The 21,670-nt window shown below is 46.8% G+C and overlaps 1 protein-coding gene across 2 annotated transcripts in view; it reads right to left on the reverse strand.

Moving 5' to 3' along the window:
- Matn2 (matrilin 2) overlaps positions 1-21,670 on the reverse strand; it is a 118,510-nt gene that overhangs the window by 17,733 nt on the left and 79,107 nt on the right. For both annotated transcript variants that reach the window (XM_013012539.1, XM_013012538.1), the window contains exons 7-10: positions 16,556-16,678; positions 10,560-10,682; positions 6,930-7,052; positions 6,555-6,677 (exon numbers count right to left, since the gene is read on the reverse strand). In XM_013012539.1, the coding sequence (XP_012867993.1) occupies positions 6,555-6,677; positions 6,930-7,052; positions 10,560-10,682; positions 16,556-16,678 (492 nt within the window). The remainder of the gene's footprint in view (positions 1-6,554; positions 6,678-6,929; positions 7,053-10,559; positions 10,683-16,555; positions 16,679-21,670) is intronic.

The following is a 21,670-nucleotide window of genomic DNA, read 5'->3' on the forward strand; positions in this document are numbered from 1 at the left end:
GCTTTTTTCTTTTTGCTTATGTGGTGCTGAGGAATTGAACCCAGGGCCTCAGGCATGCAAGGCAAGCGCTCTACCACTGAGCCAACTTCCCAGCCCATGATTTTTTTTTTTTTAAAAGCATTTCAGCAAGAGCCCTCAAACCACTCTGTGAATGTGAACTGTTGTTATTCTCATTTACTAGCGAGGAGAACAAAGGATCCTGGCTTGCCAGGATCACTTGTTAGTAAGTAAAGAATCGGACCAAAAACATTATCTTGTGATAATAAATCCCATGTTTTTCTTTTCTGACTGCATAGTATTATTATACTCTAGAGTAAGCGTTCAAACATGAAGGGAATTTTGCCTGCCTTTCTGTTGGCAGGATTGCTGCCAAGATCTTTGAACAATGGGAAAATGTTAGCTGAAATCGTCACTGCAGAAGAGATCTGAACACAAAGTTAGAGCCTCTGGCTTGCTGGGAGCACAAATTTACTTCTCCAGGCACATTCTGGACTTGTTATTAATGCAAACCATTTCCCCAGGCTTGAGGAGCTCCTCACATAATGGAAGGAAGATGAGAGAGAGAGAGACAGAGACAGAGAGAGAGACAGAGAGACAAGAGACAGAGAGACAGAGACAGACAGACAGACACACACACACAGAGACACAGATTTATAACACAGATGGTTGGCTGGCTATGGCAGGGAAGCTTGGTTTTGTTCCCCACTGTGAACTGATAACACAAATCCTCCATTTTCCAAGATAATATAACTATATCTCTTTCAGAGCAGGCTTGCCAAGCTATCATCTAGACAGACCCCTCTGCACACACCTGCACCCTGGAGTTTCCCTAGCTCTGACTGCCCTCTTAGCTTCAGCTGGGCAAGAGCAATGGAGTCAGGTGACCCCAAGGCCACTGAACCCCAGATACCCTGAGTCAGGACCACTGAGCCTGTATCTGGTGAGGGTGTGGCTTTCCTTTAGTAGGAATGCCCAGTGGGGGAGGGCCACAAGGGTTGCTTCAAGAAAGTAAGTAAAGGCTGACAAATGGCATGATGCTGTTTCCTGAGTTTTTTCTTTTTTGGTGTTGGTTCTGGGGCTTGAACTCAGGGCTTACACACTGTCCCTGAGCCAGTGCTCTACTACTTGGGCCACAGCTCCACTTCTAGCTTTTTGGGGTAGTTTATTGGAGATAAGACTCTCATGGACTTTCCTGCCCAGGCTGGCTTTGAACTGCAATCCTCAACTCTCAACCTCTTGAGTAGCTAGGATTACATTCGTGAGCCACCAGCACTCAGCTTCCTGAGTTTTCTTATAATCAGAACAGGAGCAGCCCACTCATTGTTACCACTGAATGTGCTTCTTCTCAGAAACAACTGAACTGAATTTTGGAGGGGATGTTGTGCTGAACAAGAGATCTGGAGTTAGGAGATCTGAGTTCTAGTCCTGGCTCTGCCACTGACGCTCCTGGTAGTTTGAGGGCATCACTTTCCCTCTGTGCCTGGGACCCATCAAGTCTATCCACAGGGGTGAGGCTGGACCCCTGCCATCACTCCTTAGGTCCCAGATTCCAGTGCTAATACTCGGAATCCCTGACATCATGGTGTCTGCAGGTGGATCCTTTGGGAAGTGGCCATTCTCTTTGTGCTGTCTCTCCCTGTCAGAGATGCTGGCTGGCTGGAAGTCAGGGGAAAGCCCTGACTGAAACCCAACTATGCTGGCACCTGACCTCAGACTTCCATCCTCCACAACTGCTAACTGTGGGAAATTCATGACTGCGGTTAAGAAACAATACCTGTTTATGCTATTTGTCATGGCAGCCTGAGCCCTGGGAGGCCAAGCTAGAGCCACAGGCCAGGACAGGCCTGGCATATCTGCCTGTGGTAGCTGGACTAGGAGTATGGCCAGCCAGATTCCCAGGGGCTCTAAGACTTGGGTCTCAGCTCCCCATCAGCATCTCCCACAGCCAAAAGGGAGGGTCTTTCCCAGGAGAGACACTGCATTCCTGAGGCTCAAGGCCTCAAGGCCCTTGCAAGCTGGTACATCTCTGAGGCCCTTCTAAGGAAAGTGGGCCTAGTCCTCGGAGATTGGTGTCCACACCTCCATGCAGGGAGCTCTCTCCGGGCCCCACCTCAGTGTGGAGATGTCTGTGGTGGGGAGGAAGGGACCCTAACATGAGTAGCTTGGAGATTTAAGGCACCTCACAGTTTCACAAAGCACTATCACTAATGCCTCTCCCTGAACTGCACTAGGGCCTGAAAGGAATGGCGATTTCAAGTTCCTTCAGACCCAGAAAAGGGCAATTCCCTTGGCTAGGATAGAAGTACTAAGATTTTTTTTTTTGGGGTCCAGTCATGGGGCCTGAACTCTGAGCCTGGGCGCTCTTCAGCTCAAGGCTAGTGTTCTACCACTTGAGCCACAGCGCCACTTCCGGCTTTTTTCTTTTTGCTTATGTGGTGCTGAGGAATTGAACCCAGGGCCTGCGCATGCAAGGCAAGCGCTCTACCACTGAGCCACCTTCCCAGCCCTAGAAGTGCTAAGATTTAAATCTGGGCTTTGCACTCCCAGCTCAATACTCCCTACGCTCTGCCCCGCTACTTCTCACACGCCTGCAGAAGTGGGCTGGGCAGGGGAGCAAGTGGGAGGGTCCCACCAACCCTGGCAGGGAGTGGCCCCCAGCCAGGAGGACACCCCTCCCGGAGGCCACACTGATGACGGGCTAGGTTTCTGCAGCTGGGCTGCGGTGCTGGGCTGCGGTGGGGAGGCAGGACAGGCTGGAAGGCACAGTCTGCTCAGAGAAAAAAGCCTGCAGGGACAACAGGGTCTGGGCTGATCATGTGGAGGTGGGGCTCTCCACATGGCTGGATCAGGAAATTCATTCTGGGAGACAGTGAGGAGCCCTTAAAGGTTAGTAGGTAGCGTATATGGATGCATGCATCTGAGGGAAGCTAGGAGGAAGACTCAGAATCAAAGAAAAATGGGAAAACATACAACAGAGGGGCCCATCAGCTGCACTGGACATAGATGAAAATGAACTAAGCCACTCAAAGGCAGCAATGGGAGGGAGGGAACGAGAAAGAAAGAGGGAACAGCTCACACTAAGGAAAAGGAAAGAAAAGTAAATATCACCTGATGTGGAAGGAACAGTTGTATTGTCAAAGCTCATAGAATTTATAGACCATGATAATGACCATTTGCCCTGTGAAGGTTAAAATGTGTTTGTGACTTTAACTAAGTATCACTACTCCACAATACTGTGAAATATAAAAAAAATTCTGGGAGCTGGGAAGGTGACTTGGTGGTAGAACGCTTGCTTTGCATGCATGAGGCCCTGGGTTCGATTCCTCAGCACCACATAAGCAAAAAGAAAAAAGCCGGAAGTGGCGCTGTGGCTCAAATGGTAGAGCGTTAGCCTTGAGCTGAAGAGCTGAGGGACAGCGCCCAGGCCCAGAGTTCAGACCCCACGACTGGACCCAAAAAAACAAAAATTCTGGTATAGGAAAAACAAAAAAAGTAAGTAGGCAGGGAGTGGGTAAAGGACCGTGGGTCAAAAGACTAGTCCAAGGGCTGGGAAGGTGGCTCAGTGGTAGAGTACTTGCCTCGCATGCATGAGGCCCTGGGTTCGTTTCCTCAGCACCACATAAGCAGAAAAAGCTGGAAGTGGCACTGTGGCTCAAGTGGTAGAGTGCTAGCCTTGAGCTGAAAAGTTGAGGGATAGCGCCCAGGCCCAGAGTTCAAGCCCTACAACTGACAAAAAAAAAAAAAAAGACAACTAGTCCAATGGAAGCAAAATGTTTTTCCTTTTCTTGCTGTTTTTGTTTTCGTTTTGTTCTGTTTGTTCATTTATATGTCTTTGGGAGTGTAAGGTGAGGCACAGAAATGAAGAGATAAAGGAGGAACAAATGCAGCAATGCTATTCACTAGACACTATGTTGAAAATGAACTATACAACTTGTGAATGTGGACGGGGGCGGGGTGGAGGGGGAACTTGGAAGAGAGCAAGGAAAGGGGTTCAAAAAGAAATGTCCTCTTTACCTGATTTATGTAACTGTAGCCCCTTTGTACATCACCTTTATAATAACAGTATTTTTTAAAGTTTCTAATTAAAAAAAAAAAAAGGATGACTATCCTCCATCCACTCAGTCATTCACTTTGTTGAGCACAGGCCAGACTCTGGGAACTCAAATGGGTCATAGCTTCTATGATCTCTGACCTCTGACCTCTGACCTGCAAGAGCCCACATACCAGTGTACTACCACTCCATGCACATCAGGCTTATGGAGACTTTTTTGGTGCTGGGATGCCCAGGTACAAAGTCTATTTCAGGGAAACTTCTGGTGGGGGAGGAGACCATCCACCATTGCCCTCTTGAGGCTGAGTGGGAGGGAGAACAGGCTCTGTGCTACAGGGCTCACTTCATCTCAGGGAACTAAGAACCTGGGTTCAGGCTTCAGAGGACTTGTGGAAGGTGAGTGAAGGCCTTCAGATCACGTGGCCGTGGCTGGGAGTGGAGGCTCCCTTATCTACCGAGCTACTAGGCATGACTGACCTGAGCTGGCAATGCACCCACTGCCCAGCAGGCTTTCTGAAAAAGGTCAGTCATGTCAGCTGGCTCCGTGTCATCTGGCAGAGGGCTGGGGAACAAATCCCAACCCCAAGTTACTGCAGCCACAGTGAAAACTTAGCCCATTATTATAGAACAAAGCTGTCAGACTGAGTCATACAGAGCAGACAGAGTCTTCAGTGAGAAGGCTGCTCTGGTGGGTAAAATGTATTTCTCATGCACTGTTCTGATGCATTTGATTCCCTTACAAGGGCTCATAGAGAAATACCAGAACATACTTTTTGTTTTTGTTCCAGTACTGACTGGGGCTTGAACTCAAGGCCTTGGTGATGTCCTTTAGCTTTTTTGTTCAAGGCTAGTGTTCTGCCATTTGAGCCACAGCTCCATATCAGGTTTTTTGGTGTTTTATCGGAGATAAGACTCTCCCAGACTTTCTTTGAACTTTGATCCTCAGATCTCAGCCTCCTGAGTAGCTAAGCTTACACCACTGCCTGGCCAAAATGTACTTTTTACTGCATTATTGAGCCTTCACTCATGCGAATGCCCACACTGTAACTGAGGGAGCAGTAAGAGGCATAACTCACACGTGGGGAAGGCAGAAAAATCAGATGAGGCATGGCTTTGGAAGTGTCTGTGAGAACTTTTTGAAAGTCTTGTATTCACCTGATCGCTAGTTCTTGCTGATCACAGTAAAGAGAAGAACAAAGGAAGGCATGGGTATGGGTAGCCTATGCTGATGGAGACATGAAACCCCTTGCATCTACTTTCTGCACCCTGTGCCCAGTCCTGGCTTGGCAGCAGCTGTCTGTGAAGCAGCTGGGCAGGGAGCCACAGCAAATTGTGACTTGGATAACCCATTTGCCAAGATCCAAGACTGTCCCAGGCTGGGGAAATATGTCCTCATGAGTGACATAGAGATCTAGCTGTATGGTAAGCTCATCTTCCCCGTGTGAACTGATGCTACAAAATGTGCATCAAGCTGGATGCTGGTGGCTCATGCCTGTAATCCTAGCTACTCAAGAGCCTAAGATCTAAGGATCGTGAGACTCTTATCTCCAATTAATCACCAGAAAACCAGAAGTGGTGCTGTGGTAGCGTGAGCACCCTGAGCTGAAGAGCTCAGGGACAGTGCCCAGGCCCAGAGTTCAAGCCCCACGACCGACAAAAAAAAAAATGGGGCTGGGAAGGTGGCTCAGTGGTAGAGCGCTTGCCTTGCATGCCCTGGGTTTGATTCCTCAGCACCACATAAGCAAAAAGAAAAAAGCTGGAAGTGGCGCTGTGGCTCAAGTGGTAGAATGCTAGCCTTGAGCTGAAGAGCTGAGGGACAGCGCTCAGGCCCAGAGTTCAGGCCCCACGACCGGACCCCCCCAAAAAAAGAAAAGAAGACAGATAGGGGAAAAACAAAGGAGGGGGTAACAATGCTCGATAGGAAATGTACTCATTACCTTATTCATGTAACTGTAACCCCTCTTTATACAGTATCTTTATAATTAAAAATATGTATTTATAAAAAGAAGACAGGTATAAGAAGCCCATGGCTTTGGAAGCTAGAAAGTTCAGACGTTTGTGAGAACCTGATTCTACTTCATGCTCTGGTGAATAAGTGCAAGGGCACCAGGCTATGGAAAGGCAAGGAAAAGGGGCGGCTTGTCCCACTTTATAACAATCACGACCCATTCTCTCTTCATAACTAATCAGTCCCTTGAGAATTAACCCGCTCCAACTTAACAATCTCATCCCCTCCGAAGGGCTCCATATCACAAAGCCATAATGGTAACCAACTTTCAACATGAATTTCAGAGAGGACAAGTCATACTTAAACTTCAGATCATGCTAAGAGTGTGTTTTTGTTTGCTGGTTCTGGGGCTTGAACTCTGGGCCTGGGCACTTGTCCCTGCTCAGCGATGTCCAGAGAAAGGACACAGACAGGTGCACGTTGCCACTCCCACACCCCTGGAGCACCTGTGCCAAATCCTGTTTGTCACCAGACCTCACCCGCAGTGAGACTCACGTGCACAGGTCTTCCCATCGCTGCGGAGCACATGTCCCTCTGGACACTGACAGGCAAAGGACTTGTCCGTGTTGACACAAGAATATTCACAACCATGGTTGCTGAGCAGGCAATAATCCACTCCTGCAAAACCAAAATCCAGGTGAGATCCCCAGGCCACTGTCGGCGAGAGCTCCGGGAGCGGATGATGCAAAGTAAGTGACTGACAGTTTTCCACCCTTGGGAGCCTACAAGGGGTTTCCCTCTCCTTTCCCCAGACAGAGCAGAGAGCAGAGGAAAGAGGATCAGGCCTGGCCTGCTCTTCCCTGCAATGGCTTCACATTTTTACTACCATTGCAAATGCTTACTGGCCAGAGAGGTACAAGGGGAACTCACGGGAGCAGGTCTTGAGGTCATCGTTGATGAGGAAGCCCTCGGAGCACTGGCAGACGAAGGAGTCCTCTGTGTTCAGGCACAGCTGTTCACAGCCGTGGTCCTGCTGTGCACAGTGGTCCACCCCTGCGTTGGTCAAATACACACACAAGCATGAAGATGACTGAAGGGGAATGTCCCACCAGCCTGCCCAGAGGCCAAATGAGCCAATGGAAAGGAAGGTTCTATTCCATCCCACGCCCCAGCTTCTCTGAAAATCAGTCTTGCTGGTTTGTCTCCACACATCCTTGTTTGAAAAGTGAAGTTTATAGATAACTGCAATGACTGGGAAATGTCCTGGGGTGATCGTGACACCAGCACTCTGGGAGAGACAGATGCTTCCATCTGTCTCCATGTTGAGAGATGTTGGGAGCAGGTGTGGTTCCCATTTCAGAGAGGAAAAGGAGGCCCAGGAAAAGAATAGCGCTTGCCCTAAGCTGTACAGCAACGGGGCAGAGCTTAAGAGCGAGGGTTCTCTGTCATCAAATTCCTACCACTTCCTAGCTGTGGACAGTGGGCAGTCACTTGGCTTCTCTGCGCCATCATTTCCTGGCTGGAGAAATGCAGATGGCAATGGTGAGAAGCTCCTAACAGTAGCTGTCAGGCAGCAACCATTTAATACATGGCTATTATTATGACCAAGTAGTGCAAAAAAGAATTGTGTAGTTTCATTTCTACTGGAAAATAAAAAAGAGAAAGTGATTTTAGAAAATTCTCATCAGCAGGACAATCAGAGTCAGAAAACAAACAAAGCCTGGGCTGCCTGTGTGGGCCATCCTGGCACCCAAACACCTCACAGCTGGTCCCAGGGTAGCCAGGGCTGAAGGCCAGCAAACACAGAGCGGTGGTGGACAGTTCCCACGAACAGCCCTGTGGGCTGCCTTTTAGATTTCCTGGAGGGAGAAAGTGCATCCTTAGAGACTGCACAGACACTAAAGGCCTTGTATGGGGCCCACCAAGTAAGCCTCTTCACTGCAAGGCCTGGGACTGGCACCTTCTGGAAGATTCCACTGGTGGATGCAGCTCCTCCAAACACTGGCAGGACTTCAGGAGCCACGGGCCCATGTTCACATCCTGGTTCTGCCATTTGCCAGTTCTAGGACCCCCAGAAATTGTCTTATTTTTTGTTTGATGCCCTAGATTTCCTGTTTAAACAGGATAAGAATGTAGATAGCTCATACGGCTTATTTTGTTTGTTTGTTTGTTTGTTTTCAGTCAGGGGGTCTTGAAATCTGAGCCTGGGTACTATCCCTCAAGGCTAGCCCTCTACTACTTGAGCCATAGCGCTACTTCCAGTTCTCTGAGTGGTTTATTGGAGATACGAGTCTCCTGGACTTTCCTGCCCAGGCTGGCTTTGAACTGCGATTGTCAAATCTCAGCCTCCTGAGTAGCTAGGATTACAGGTGTGAGCCACCTGCCTGTGGTTACCCCAGGTAAGTTCACACCCAGGATTTATGAGCAGGGCAATGGAAGGCCCTGGGCTTTCCCTGAGGACTCCTAGACCAAACTGGCTTGGTTTACACTTTCTTCTTGTTCCAAGATCAGAGTTTAAACTCAGTATCTGACACTTTTGTTCTTTGGCCATGCCTCCAACCCCTTGATTTATACTTTCTAAGAGTTTTCTAAGTCTCAGAGGGAATCAGAGATTTGCGTCCCCTCTTCTGAGGTCTTTGAGGCTCCCCAAAGCATTCTGGGAGCAAAGCAGGCAAGTTGTGGCAACTTGGTGGCTGAGGGGGAAGGGGCCTGCAAAGTCACATCCAGCCTGCCCCAGGACCCCTGTCAGACAGCAGAGCAATTCTGGAAAAGACAGGATTTGCCCAGATCTATTTGCCAGTAGGCCCTTCCTCATTGAATGGAGGAGCTCATGTTCCCCACTGGCTTCTGAACCCAGAAACACCCAGAGGCAAATGCACATCAGAGCTCTGACCTCTGTCCCAACTTTCTCTGAGATTGGTCCTTAAAAAGCCCAACTGAGGCACTATGTTCCATCTGAGGACGGAAGGAGAGCAAGTAGTCCTGAGGCTGGCCCTGGTACCTTATATATCAGTGGTGAAACTTTCCTTCCTCGCAGGGTCAGGTCCAAATGCTCAACAGCTGCACTGTCTGGTTCACAATCTATCTCTGTCCTCACGGCTGGAGCAGATGTGTGGCGTGCTGGGTGGAAAGCCACACAAAGGGGTCCTTCTACGTGAGCTGTGTCACTGACCCAGCTTCCAGCAAGCCAGGGCCACAAGGATCCACCACAGCCCAACACGCTCCCACCCTGCTGGCCCACACCACGGAGACTGTGCCTCATAAAAAGCACCACAAGTATCCAGCTGGCAAGGCCAGCAAGTTCCCCTGCGTTTACATCACCAAATGGAGCTTTGTTGGGGCTCTGACACAGAAAATAAAGAGAAGGCTCCACAAAGAGTCCTATGGTTCCTCAGCTTTGCCCTCAGCCCAGCCTGAGTTCTCTCCATGAGGGCCTTGGGTCCCAGCTGAAGCCCTTCCATGTGGACTGTTATACTTGCCTGGACGTTTATCCTAGTGCTCTAGCACTAGGCTAACAGGTTGAAATGAGTCCCACAGCCAGCCCATGGGGTCTATGCTACCATCTTCTTCACTTTTTTTTTTTCTTGTCGGTTGTGGGGCTTGAACTCTGGCCCTGGGTGCTGTCCCTCAGCTCTTCAGCTCAAGGTTAGTGCTCTACCACTTGAGCCACAGCGACACTCCAGTTCTCTGGTAGCTTATTGGAGATAAGAGTCTCATGGAGTTTCCTGCCTGGGCTGGCTGGGATTATAGGCGTGAGCCACAAGTGCCTGGCTCTTCTTCACTTTGGAAAGAAGATGGGAATTCAAAGCTGGGAGGAGTCACACTACAATATGGCAGAGCTTAGGTTTGAATTTAAGTCCACCTGCCTTACTAAGTGTTTTAGTAGCTAATAATGGTAATTAACATTTATTGAGTGCTATGCCTAAGAGCACTGCTCTAAGTATGTCATGAATATTATTTTTTTTTGTTTTTGTTTTAGTACTAAGGCTTGAACTAAGAGCATGGGTGCTGTCCCTGGGCATTTTACTCAAGGCCGATGCTCTACTACTAGAGCCACAAGCCTACTTCTAGCTTTCAGATGGTTAATTGGAGATAAGAGTCTTACAGACTTTCCTGCCTGGGCTAGCTTTGAACCACTATCTTCAGATCTCATCTTCCTATTTAGCTAGGATTCCAGGCATGAACTGCTGGTGCCCAGCTCTTTTAGTTTTTATTTATTCATTTATTTTTTATTTAATTTTTTGAGACAGGATCTTGCTTTATAGCCTAAGCTGATCTCAGAATTGTGAGCTTCCTACCACAACCTCCTAAGTGCTGGAATTTCGGGCATGTGCCACCATACTGGCATATATTGATTTTTGTAAATGCTTACAACCCAACCTAGGAAGTAGGCAGTTCTAACAGTCCACCCACATGATAAAAGTGAAGATAGGAAGCTTATTTTTGTTGGTCTATCAGGCCCTCAGGAAACTCAGAAGGGCCTGTTTGCTAGAGAGCCTGGAGATGACGGGTAGACCAGACCCCACCCTCCACAATGCCCACACCCCAGTGCTCACTCACTGCTGCATGTCTTGCCGTTGGGGTCCAGGGTGTAGCCACGGCGGCAACGGCAGTAGTAGCCCTCCTCTGTGTTGACACATTCGTGCTCACAGCCTGGTTTGTTCAGTGCGCAGTAGTTGATCCCTAAGGTGAGAAAGACCTTCCTTCAGATTTTGGACCCCGCCCCCAGGAGCGCAGCTCCTACCACCTGTAAGGAAAGAGTTGGTGGGTCCTGTTTCTGAGGCAGCAATCACTAATTAGTTAATTGATTCACTTATTAACTTACCAGCCAAGTGCCAAGCTCTGAGCTAGATGTATGTGGGGCAAATAAGACCGCAGCCCCTGCTCTCAGGGGTTTGTGCACAGTGAGGAGACAGACTCAGAAAAGGAATTGCTGGACCATACAGAGGAACTGCTCACTGTGACCCTGGGATGTCAGGACAGCTGTCCCTGGAGAGGGGAAGGCCAAGGGAGCAGTGCACAAAGACCCAGGAGCAATGAGCACAAGGCCCAAGGACCGGGCTGCTCAGTGCAGGGCCCCACAAGCCTCATGGAGGAGCAATGAAGGCTGTCCCAAGTGGCAGCAAAGGTGGAGTTTACATGACCTCCAAGAATGTCTTTCAGTGGGGAAGGGAAGGCAGGTAAACTTCAGGAAACATCTGGAAAGTAAGTACTCTGTAAGACACAAGGTGGTGCACTAAAAGTGATCCTGAGGCCCGCGATGCTATCTGGATGCTTCAGTGCTGCTCCCATTCCCTTCTGATGGCCAAAGACCAGGGTGAAGCTGAATTGAGTTGTGCTGACTGTGTTGACTAGCGAAAAGCTAAGAGGTGAGGGCCACACATCCCAGTTTATGCCTTCCAAGAAAGATGGAACGGCTAAAAAAAAAATCCAAGCACTCTCTTCCTCAAGTTTGCCTGATCTGCAGCCTCAAGGTATGTAGGGAACTTCTGTCTGCAATGACATCTGATAGTACCATCCCATAATACGATGCCGATCTTGCAAAATACCCAGTTATTTAAGGGAATTAAGAAGGGTCCAAGCCAGGTCTGGTGACTTATGCCTATAATTCCAGCTACTTGGAAGGTAGACATCAGAAAAATCCACAAACAAAAAGTTTGAAGGCAATACATGCAAAAAGGAAATAAGACTCCATTTCAATAACTGTCAGGTGTGGTGGTTCACTCTGTAATCCCAGATAGCTGTATGTGAGTGTGGAGGATGGGGGGAATGGGTAAGTAGAAGGATTGTGCTCCAGGCTAGCCAAGGTAAAAATTACTTTGAAAAAATAATAATAAAAGTAATGCCAGGTGCCAGTGGCTCACACCTGTAATTCTAGCTACTTAGGAGGCTGAGGATCATGAGACTCTTACCTCCAATTATCCACCGGAAAACCAGAAATGGTGCTGTGGCTCAAGTAGTAGAGCACTTGCCTGGAGCTGAAGAGCTGAGGGACAGTGCCCAGGCCAAGAGGTCAAGCCCCACAACTGACAAAACAAAACACCAAAAATACAAAGTCCTGAAAGTATGGCTCAAATGGTAGAGTACCTACCTAGCTGGGATTATAAATGTACACCACCATGCCCAGATTTTAAATGGCCTTTATATGTGCTAATTCACAGAAGAGTTGAAACCTAAATAAGAAGACTGAAAACATGGCAATCAGTGAGTGCAAACAGGAAGCTATGATGTCGTATGAATGGCGCAGAAGAAGTCCCAGAAAAACTAGATAGATTCAAAACGATCAGTTGAAGAAGAAAGTCCTGTTCCTTCATTTGAAAATGGAAATCCAGGCTAGGTACTAGTGGATAATGCCTGTAATCCTATTTAGGAAGCTGAGATCTGAGAATCAAGGTTCAAAATCTCTGTGAGATTCCTATTTATAATTAGACCAGCAGGGCTGGGAATGTGACTTAGTGGTAGAGTGCTTGCCTAGCATGCATGAAGCCCTGGGTTCAATTCCTCAGTGCTATATAAATAGAAAAAGCCAGAAGTGATGCTGTGGCTCAAGTTCTAGAGTGCTAGCCTTGAGCAAAAGAAGTTCAGGAACAGTGCCCAGGCCTTGAGTTCAAGCCCCAGGACTGGAAAACAAACAAACAAACAAACATTAATTAGACCAGTAAAGAGCTGAAGGGAGAGCTGTGGCTCAAGTGGTAAAATGCCAGCCTTGAGCACAAAAGTCAAATGAGAGTGAGAGGCCCTGAGTTCAAGCCCAGATACCAGCACAAAAAGAAAAAGAAAAAAAATCTAGACAAGTGGAAATCAGCTGACACACAGTTGATATGACTGACACAGTCCAGACTAGATTTCACATCTCCTGGCTCAGTCGAACCTGGGAACTTCACACTGGCACCTCCATCATGGTGTTAGAACCTAGAATCCCAAGTCAAAAGCAGCCCAGATGTGATTCATCTCTGAAGTCTACTTAGACAGCCAGCCTAATTCTCTCTCTCTCTCTCCTTCCCTCTCCCTCCTTCTCTTTTTTCTCCCTCCTTCTCTCCCTCCCTCTCTCTCTCTCTCTCTCTCTCTCTCTCTCTCTTTCTCTCTCTGTTGGTCATGAAGCTTGAACTCAGGGTCTAAGCTTTGTCCCTGAGCTCTTTTGTCCAAGGCTAGCACTTTACCACTTTGAGCCACAGTGCCACTTCTGGCTTTTTGGGGGTAGTTTATTGGAGATTAGAGTTTCACAGATTTTCCTGCCCAGGCTGGCTTTGAACCCTGAACCTCACACCTCAGTCTCCTAAGAAGCTAGGATTACAGGCATGAGCCACTCACACCTGGTTTAGCCATCCCAATTTCTTTCTTTCTTTCTTTTGTTCTTTCCTCCTTCCTTCCTTCCTTTTCTTTTCTTTTCTTGCCAGTCCTGAGGCTTAAACTCAGAGCCTGGGCACTGTCCTTGAGCCTCTCTGTGATTAAGGCTAGCAATCTACCACTTGAGCCACAGTGCCACTTCTGGCTTTCTCTGTTTATGTGGTGCTGAGGAATCGAACCTAGGGCTTCATGCATGCTAGACAATCACTCTACCACTAAGCCACATTCCCAGCCCATAACCAGCCTGATTTCTATGCTTCATTTTTCTTCAGTACAATTCTGCCTTCAACTAGTTTCCAGTTTAATCAAATGCCATCAGGTTCCTTTGAAACACCAACTTCTTATTAGACTTGAAAATGGCCCATATCCACCAGCCTCCTGCTACATACAAATGGCTGTATCCTGAGCTCAACATCTGCAATGCTCAGACCACTGGAAAGAGCTCAAGCTCCTGATCACAAACCTCCAGCTGTGTGTGTGTGTGTGTGTGTGTGTGTGTGTGTGTGTGTGTGTGTGTGTGTTGGTACTGAGATTTGAACTCAGGGCTTGGGCATTATCCCTGAGCTTCTCTGGTTCAAGGCTAGCATGCTACCACTTGAGCCACAGCTCTACTTCCAGCTTTTTGGTGCCTAATTAGAGCTTAGAGTCTCATGGACTTTTCTGCCTAGGCTAGCTTTGAGCTATGACCCTCCTATCTCAGCCTCTTGAGTAGCTAGGATTACAGACAGGAGCCATCCGCCACCACCTTATAAACCCTAGATTTCAACCCCCGTTTCCAGTTGTCTCTGTGATCTGCTGACAGGGTGCAGCCATTCAGTCAGGGTAGCTCTCAGAGGCTGACCTCAGCAGCCAGACCATGGAAAAATGTAATGAGGAGGGACAGGGAGAGCATGGCTGAAGAGGGCACTGGCTTTTAGGAACAAATTCTATTTTCCCTAGATGGAAAAAATAAGGTACCTGGCTTAGAGAAAAATAAAAGCTTCCCCACTGAATTGACACAAATGAGTATTAGGGACTTTTGATTAATGCCACAGCCTACAAATAAATGGTCCAGTCTCTCGATCGAGTGGAAGTGGTAGAACTGCCATCCTTACCTCTGGCAAACTTTGGTAATCACTGCCTTGGAGGCTTCTGTTCCTCCAAGTGCCTGCCAGGACTGGGTTAGGAGGGAAGGGCAGAGATCAGGGGAATCTTAGGCCATTGGCTAGAGATACAGGTCTCCAATGTCCACTTGCCTTCCTCCCCTCCACCAGTAACACATGGGAAGCTTACAACCATAATACGTGTCTAAGTTGAACCAGCAGCAAATAACCTCCACATAAAAGCTCTGGAGCCACAAATCTGGGTCCATCTGAGACTGATTTTCCCTGGTTCAGTCCATCCCCAACATGCTCACTTCTACAAAAAAGGTGACAACAGCCCAGAGGAGAGTGGCCAAGCCAGAGCTGGCCCTGGAACACATTGTGGTCGCACGGAAAAATATTCCCTCTCATTGTCCTCACATTTTAATGCTCTCAATTAAAGTTCCTATTTAATGCTTGGAATTAACTTTTAGAAGAGACTCAGTTTCAAAATATGGGCATTGTAACCATCTGCCACCATACAAGGTCTAACTTAGAATGAGTGCTATGTGAAGATTGTGACTGGTCTAGACAGCCCACAGTATTCTAGAAAAAGCAGATGGGGAACGCTGTGAAAACAGTCCTGCCAGCCCAACACTGCTGCATACCTCACCAGGAAGGACTAGAAAAAGCAGTGAATAGGAAAATGTGTCCATCTCTAAGTAGAAGTTCCAGAAACTTCTATGGATGGCATAGTCAGGAGACCACCACAAACTCAGTATATATTAAGAATAGGCTGTGCACCGATGGCTCACATCCGTAATCCTAGCTGCTCAGGAGGCTGAGATCTGAGGATCGCAGTTCAAAGCCAGCCCAGGCAAGAAAAGCCATGAATCTCTTATCTCCAATAAACCATTCAGAAAACCAGAAGTGGCACTGTGGCGTAAGTGGTAGAGCACTTGCCTTTAGCTGAAGAGCTGAAGGACAGAGCCCAGGCCCTGAGTTCAAGACCCACAACCGACGACAAAAAAAAAAAAAGAAGAAGAATAGACTGACCATAGAAAGAGGCTTTTTGAAAAAATTTACAACTTGCATGCCATACAAAGGTCATCTTTCTAACAAGATGGAGGATTTCACTTTATAGTAGCCATTTCTCCAGGATGAGGATCTCTGGATGCCTGTTTCCTCATTCACCCATCCATCATCCACTCAGTATATGTGCAATACCTCCATGCACCAAGCACTCTGAGCAGGCCAGGGTTTGCTGATAAGAAAAAGACAGCCCCTGTCTGTGCAGCCCTTCCTGGGTGGTGTGTCTCAGGAACAGCCTGGTTTAAAGAGATCTGGTTTGGGATCCAGATTGTAGATGTGACCCCCCCCTCGTTTATCATGCCCCTCAAGATTTGACTCTCTGTACCCCTTGAGTGTTGGGGATGTCAGAGTCTTCTTTTTCTTCTTCTGCTCTATCAAAAAGGACAGCAAGGCACTGGTGGCTTATACCTGTAATCCTAGCTATTTAGTAGGCTAAGATCTGAGGATTGCAATTCAAAGCCAGCCAGGTAAGGAAAGGTTGTGAAACCTTTATCTCCAACAAACTACTTAGAAAAAGCCAGAAGTGGCACTGTGGCTCAAGTGGTAGAGTACTAGCCTTGAAGAAAAGAAGCTCAGAGACAGTGCCCAGGCCCTGAGTTCAAGCCTCAGGACTGGGGCATGCGCACGCACACGCATGCGTACACGTACACACACACACACACACACACACACACACACACACACACACACACGGACTGAACTGCAAAACACCCCCTATCCCCCATCTTTGAAGCCAGCAAATGTCTTATCTTATAGCTACTTTGGTAGCTCACCTCTGGACCCAGTCACTTCTTGGGGGTAAGGAACAGAAGAAGGCTTTATTTGGACCCTTACTTGGCTAAATAAATCCAATGGCCAGATCCAGTCTATTCTATCTCTAAAAACTGTTCCCACAATAGTATATAGTGAACAAAGTCAAAACAAAGGGCAGAACAACGTTAGTAAACACAAATGCTGAGCGCAAAGGCAATTTGCTTAAGACTTCTCAGGAGAGGAAAAGTAAATTGAGGAACATTTGGTGGAACAGGCCCCTTTCCACCAGCCTATAAAACTTACTTCTGCAGGTTTTCTTGTCTGGATTCAGGGTAAAGCCTTTCAGACAGCGGCAGGCATAGGAATTGTCAGTGTTGACGCATTCATGCTGGCATCCGTGACCAGGAGAGGCACAGTAGTCTATCTCTGGAAGGAAAGAAAGAAAGAAAAGAGAACATAAGAACACAAAGCAATACAGCTAACATAAGGATGTCCTGTCTTCATTATCTCCTAAGTGGGTAGAATGTCTGCCTCAAAGACTGAGGCCAAAGCAGGTGCCAGTGGCTCATGCCTGTAATCCTAGCTACTCAGGAGGCTGAGGTATGAAGATCAAAGTTCAAAGCCAATCCAAGCAGGAAAGCCTGTGAGATTCTCCTTTTGACGAACCACCAAAAAAGCATGAAATGAAGCTGTGTCTCAAGTGGAAGAGCACTAGCCCTGAGCAAAAAGAGTTCAGGGATAGTGCCCAGAACCAGAGTTCAAGCCCTAGGATAGCGCCCCCCTCCCCTAAAAAAAAAGAGAGACTTAGACCAGCAAGAGATGTTTGAAAAAAAGCTATTTACTTGTACAGGGACGCTGTTTCCCTGGAAGAACATCTTTTCGATGCCTTGCAAAATGTTTATGCAACAAACAAATCTGTGAACATGCTGTCTTTGTTTTGGTTCCCGCAAGAGCCACTAAAATGAAAATTGGATGGCGCCTGCTAGTCTACAGGCTGAGAAGAGAGCATTAAGGTTCCATAAGACTTAGGCCAATTAAGATGATTAAACCTTCCCTAAATCAAACTGTAAGCCACTGAAGTTCCTCACATACCAAGCAAACAGTGAAATATAAAATCATATCCTAAAAATTAGCAAGCATAGCCAGATACTAGTGGCTCATGCTTATAATCCTAGCTAAGGCTGAGATCTGAGGATCACAGTTCAAAGCCAGCCCAGGCAGGAAAGTCCATGAGACTTTTATCTCTAATTAACCACCAGAAAACCAGAAGTGGTGCTGTAGGTCAAAGTGGTAGAGTGCTAGCCTGGACCAAAAGAGCTTAGGGACAGTGTCCAGGCCCTGAGTTCCGCCCCATAATTGATAAAAGTAAAAAAATTAGAAGACATGGGATAGAAAGACACAAATATTCTGACTTTAAAAACTCCTACTTTTAAAGTCCTTAGTGTACTTTGCTGACATAAATAGTATTTTCTATCTTATGAGCATTTTCTATCAGTCTCCACAGAAATAGAGGGACAAAGGGTGAACAAATACAACTGTGGCACTCACTAGACACTGCTGAAAATGAACTCTACAACTTGTGGGTAGGGACAGGCGGGAAAGACTGGGAGACAGTGAGGGAAAGTTGACACTGTCCAAAAAGAAATGTACTCTCTACTTGACTCATGTTAACTGTAGCCCTCTGTGCATCACCTTTATAATATCAATAAAAAGGTATATACAGAAAAAAAAATTCACAGTCTCCTTTATGTCTATGTAGTGGATTAAGGCCTCTCTACCTTTCTAATACAAAAAATCCTGAACACCTAAAAGTATTCTTTCTGAGGCTTAGCTTGAGAGTAAAAGTCTTGGAACCATATGGATCCAGATTTCTACTTGTAGGTATAAACCCCAAAGACCTGAACACAGGCACCTGAACAGATATTTGCTGCCTGTGTTCATAGTAGTAGCATTACTAACAGCCAAGACTACTTGTAAGTAAAATGTCCATGGATAAAGCAAATGTGCCATACATATAACATGGAATATCAGTTAGCCTTAAAGAAGGAAATTCTGCCATATGCTGCAATACTGATGAACCCTGGAGGCAGTCACAAAAGGGCAAATACTGTAACTTCTGCTTATATGAATTACTCTACGATAGTCAAATTCACAGACACAGAAAAAGGAGGAGGGTTGCCAGGGACTGGCATGTGTGTAGATGTCAGGGAAAAGGGAGTTGGAATAATAAGGTCAGGGCTTCTGTTTGGGATGATGTAAAAAGTTCCAAGATGGATGGAGGTGATGGCTGTCTAACAAGGGGCTGGTACTTACTGCTGATGAACTTCATACTTAAGAGTTTCATGGTACAGATCTTTAGCTCAGTGAAAAATCTCACCAATACTTGGAGAGCTGATGGCAGCCATATGCTTCCATCCTCCTTCTAGAAAATGTTCACATTGGGTTGGACAGATGGCTTTAGCAGGAAGCCAAAGATGTAACTCCTCTGAACAACTAATGTACTGTTTACCAAATGAACACCAGAAAGCTGAAACATGTTTATTGGTGGGGAAGGTAGGGGTAATAGGAATGGATGGAAGGGAGGAAGGGTGAACAAATATAGTTCCTTATATTCAACATATATTGTTATAAAAGATGAACTATGTAATTGAAGGTAGGGACAGGAGAGGGAAACCGGAGGAGGAGAAATGTAGGGGTGACATTGATCAAGAAACACTGTACTCATAACCCAACTTAGGGAACTCTAACCCCTTTGTACAACTACCTGATAATGACAAAAAGATGCATTTAAAAAAAATAACACTTATATATTTTAAATTATATTACTCACTTAGGCCCATAGAGCTCAATTATGTACATTTGGGCCTAATCATAAATTAATCATGTTTGACTTATTCCGCTGACCCTTTCAGATAATAATTGCACAATTCTTAATGGGATTAGCTTTCAAATATACTTTTGGTTAAGCGTAGAGAATGAACTGTAAGGAACGGAGTGTCTTTTAAATTATTTTTTTGGAAGTGTATAAGAAATGGGACAAAAAAAAGGCAGGGGCTTCAGCATGTTAACAGTGGGCGGGCTGCCTTGGCTGGAAGTTGTACTGTCTTGGTAATTGCTAACAGGGAGGCTCTGTGGTTCTCAGCTTCCATCTCCACCCTGTGCTTCTGTCCTTGTCAAAAGTCCCTTTTTAAGCCAGGCGCTGGTGGCTCACACCTGTAATCCTAACTACTCAGGAGGCTGAGATCTGAGGATCTCGGTTTAAAGCCAGCCAGGGCAGGAAAGTTCATGAGATTCTTATCTCCAATAAACAAAAAGAAAACTGGAAGTGGCACTGTGGCTCAAGTGGTAGAGCGCTTGCCTTGAGCTCAAGAGCTGAGGGATAGAGCCCAGACCTAGAGTTCAAGCCCCATGACTGACAAAACAAAACAAAAAGAAGTCCCCTTTTTTTGGTTTGGTACATGGCTGGAACTCTATGCCTGGGAAAAGTTACTATTTCTCAGTTTGTTTTCCCCTCCCTCCCTTGCTCCTTTTTTTCCTTCCTGCATTCCTTTCCTCCCCCTTCTCCTCCCTCCCTCCTTCCCTTCCTCTCTCTCTCTCTTTTCTTTTTTTTTTCTGCCTGGTCTGAGGCTTGAATTCATGGCCTAGGGTGCTGTCCCTGAGCACTTCAAGGCTAGCACTCTAGCACTTCAGCCAGCTCTACTTCTGGGTTTTGTTTGTTTTTCAAGGGGGGTGTTTGTTTTGATGGTTAATTGGAGATAGTGAGTCTCATGGACTTTCCTGTCCAGGCTGACTTCAAACTGGGATCCTCAGACCTTAGCCTCTTGAGTAGCTAGGATAACAGGCATGAGCCACTGGCACCCAGCTTGCTTGCTTTCCTTCGTTCCTTCGTTCCTTCCTTCCTTCCTTCCTTTCTTCCAGCTTTCTTTCTTTAATTAATTAATTAAATTTGTTTGAGCTGCAACTTTTTTCTTGTTATTATAAAGATAATATACAAAGGAGTTACAGCTACTTAAGTCAAGTAAAGAGTACATTTCTTTTTGGACAGTGTCATCCCTCTCCCCCACCTCCCCCAGTTTTCCCCTCCTGTCCCCACTCACAAATTACAGAGTTCATTTTCAACACAGTGTCTAGTGAATACCACTACTGCATTTGTTCACCTTTTTGTTCCTCCATTTCTATGACTTTCTTTTTAAAATATTTTTTTCTTTTTGCCAGTATAGGGCTTGAACTTAGAGCCTTGTACTATCATTTGTCTTTTTCACTCAAAGCTGATGATCTGCTACCTGAACCACAGCTCCATTTCTAGCTTTTTGTTGGGTAATTGGCAATAAGAGTCTCATAGACTTTTCTCTGCAGGCTGGCTTCAAATCAGGATCCTCAGATCTCAGTTACCTGAATAGCTAGGATTACAGATGTGAGGCACAGTACTCAGCTAATTTTCAGTTCTTTTTTTTTTTTCTGGAGTTTGAATTCAGGGTCTGGGCACTGTCCCTTAGCTTTCTCTCTCCAGCCTGGCATGCTACCACTTGAGCCACAGCTCCACATCCAACTTTTTAGTGATTAATTAGAGATGAGAATCTCATGGACTTTCCTGCCTAGGCTGGCTTCAAACTTCAATCCTCAGACCTCAGCCTCCTGTGTAGTTCGAACTACAGGTATGAGCCACCAGCATCATGGTTATTTCTCAGCTCTTTTTCTCATCCCTGCCACCGATTCACAATATTTGAGTGCCTCAGTTCTTGCCTTACTTCCTCTCTCACAACTTTCTATGTATGTAGAGCATCTGGTCTCTTGTCAGCTTACTTCCAGGTCTGGCTCCTTTCTGCCCACCCTGGTACCAAAGGAAGGCATTCCTTCTAGGGGAGGAGCTACCGACCCAGACCCCTCAGCTTTCCCTGCACTCTGCTCGGCCCATGCAGTGGGGGCAGCCAGATTCTGACAGGGCCCAAAGATAGCTGAACTACTGGCACCCAGCCCAGCTGGTGAGACCTCCCAGCTGGAGGAGTCCTGGCCTGACTCCCAGCCAAACCTCCTCTCCTGGGCCCTGTGCCGCTGTATCTACTTCCACCATCGAACTGCAGGACTCAGAGCTCCTCCTTGCCTACAGCATCTGCAGATTTGGAATTCTGTACTACACAAGGAATTCATGGATAGGAGACACTGGGCCACAGTGGAAGGAGATGGTGCAGATCTAGGAAATAGATCTGGGGTTGGAAAGCAGGGACTGGCTCCTATAGTCTGGACAGCATGGTGCTTCCCTCCATTCCTTACTCCACTGAGGCAGGACTTCTACCTCTTCTCGTCTGACTTGTCTCCTGCCCTTAATTCCTGTCACACTGTGGGCCATCACATGACTGTGTCTTGAATATTGTATGCATCAGCAAGCTTAGCCCAGCATGTGGCATATGTTCAATAAAG

The sequence above is a fragment of the Dipodomys ordii genome, unplaced genomic scaffold, assembly GCF_000151885.1.
Source record: "Dipodomys ordii isolate 6190 unplaced genomic scaffold, Dord_2.0 Scaffold17, whole genome shotgun sequence".
NCBI classification, from domain to species: Eukaryota; Metazoa; Chordata; class Mammalia; order Rodentia; family Heteromyidae; genus Dipodomys; species Dipodomys ordii.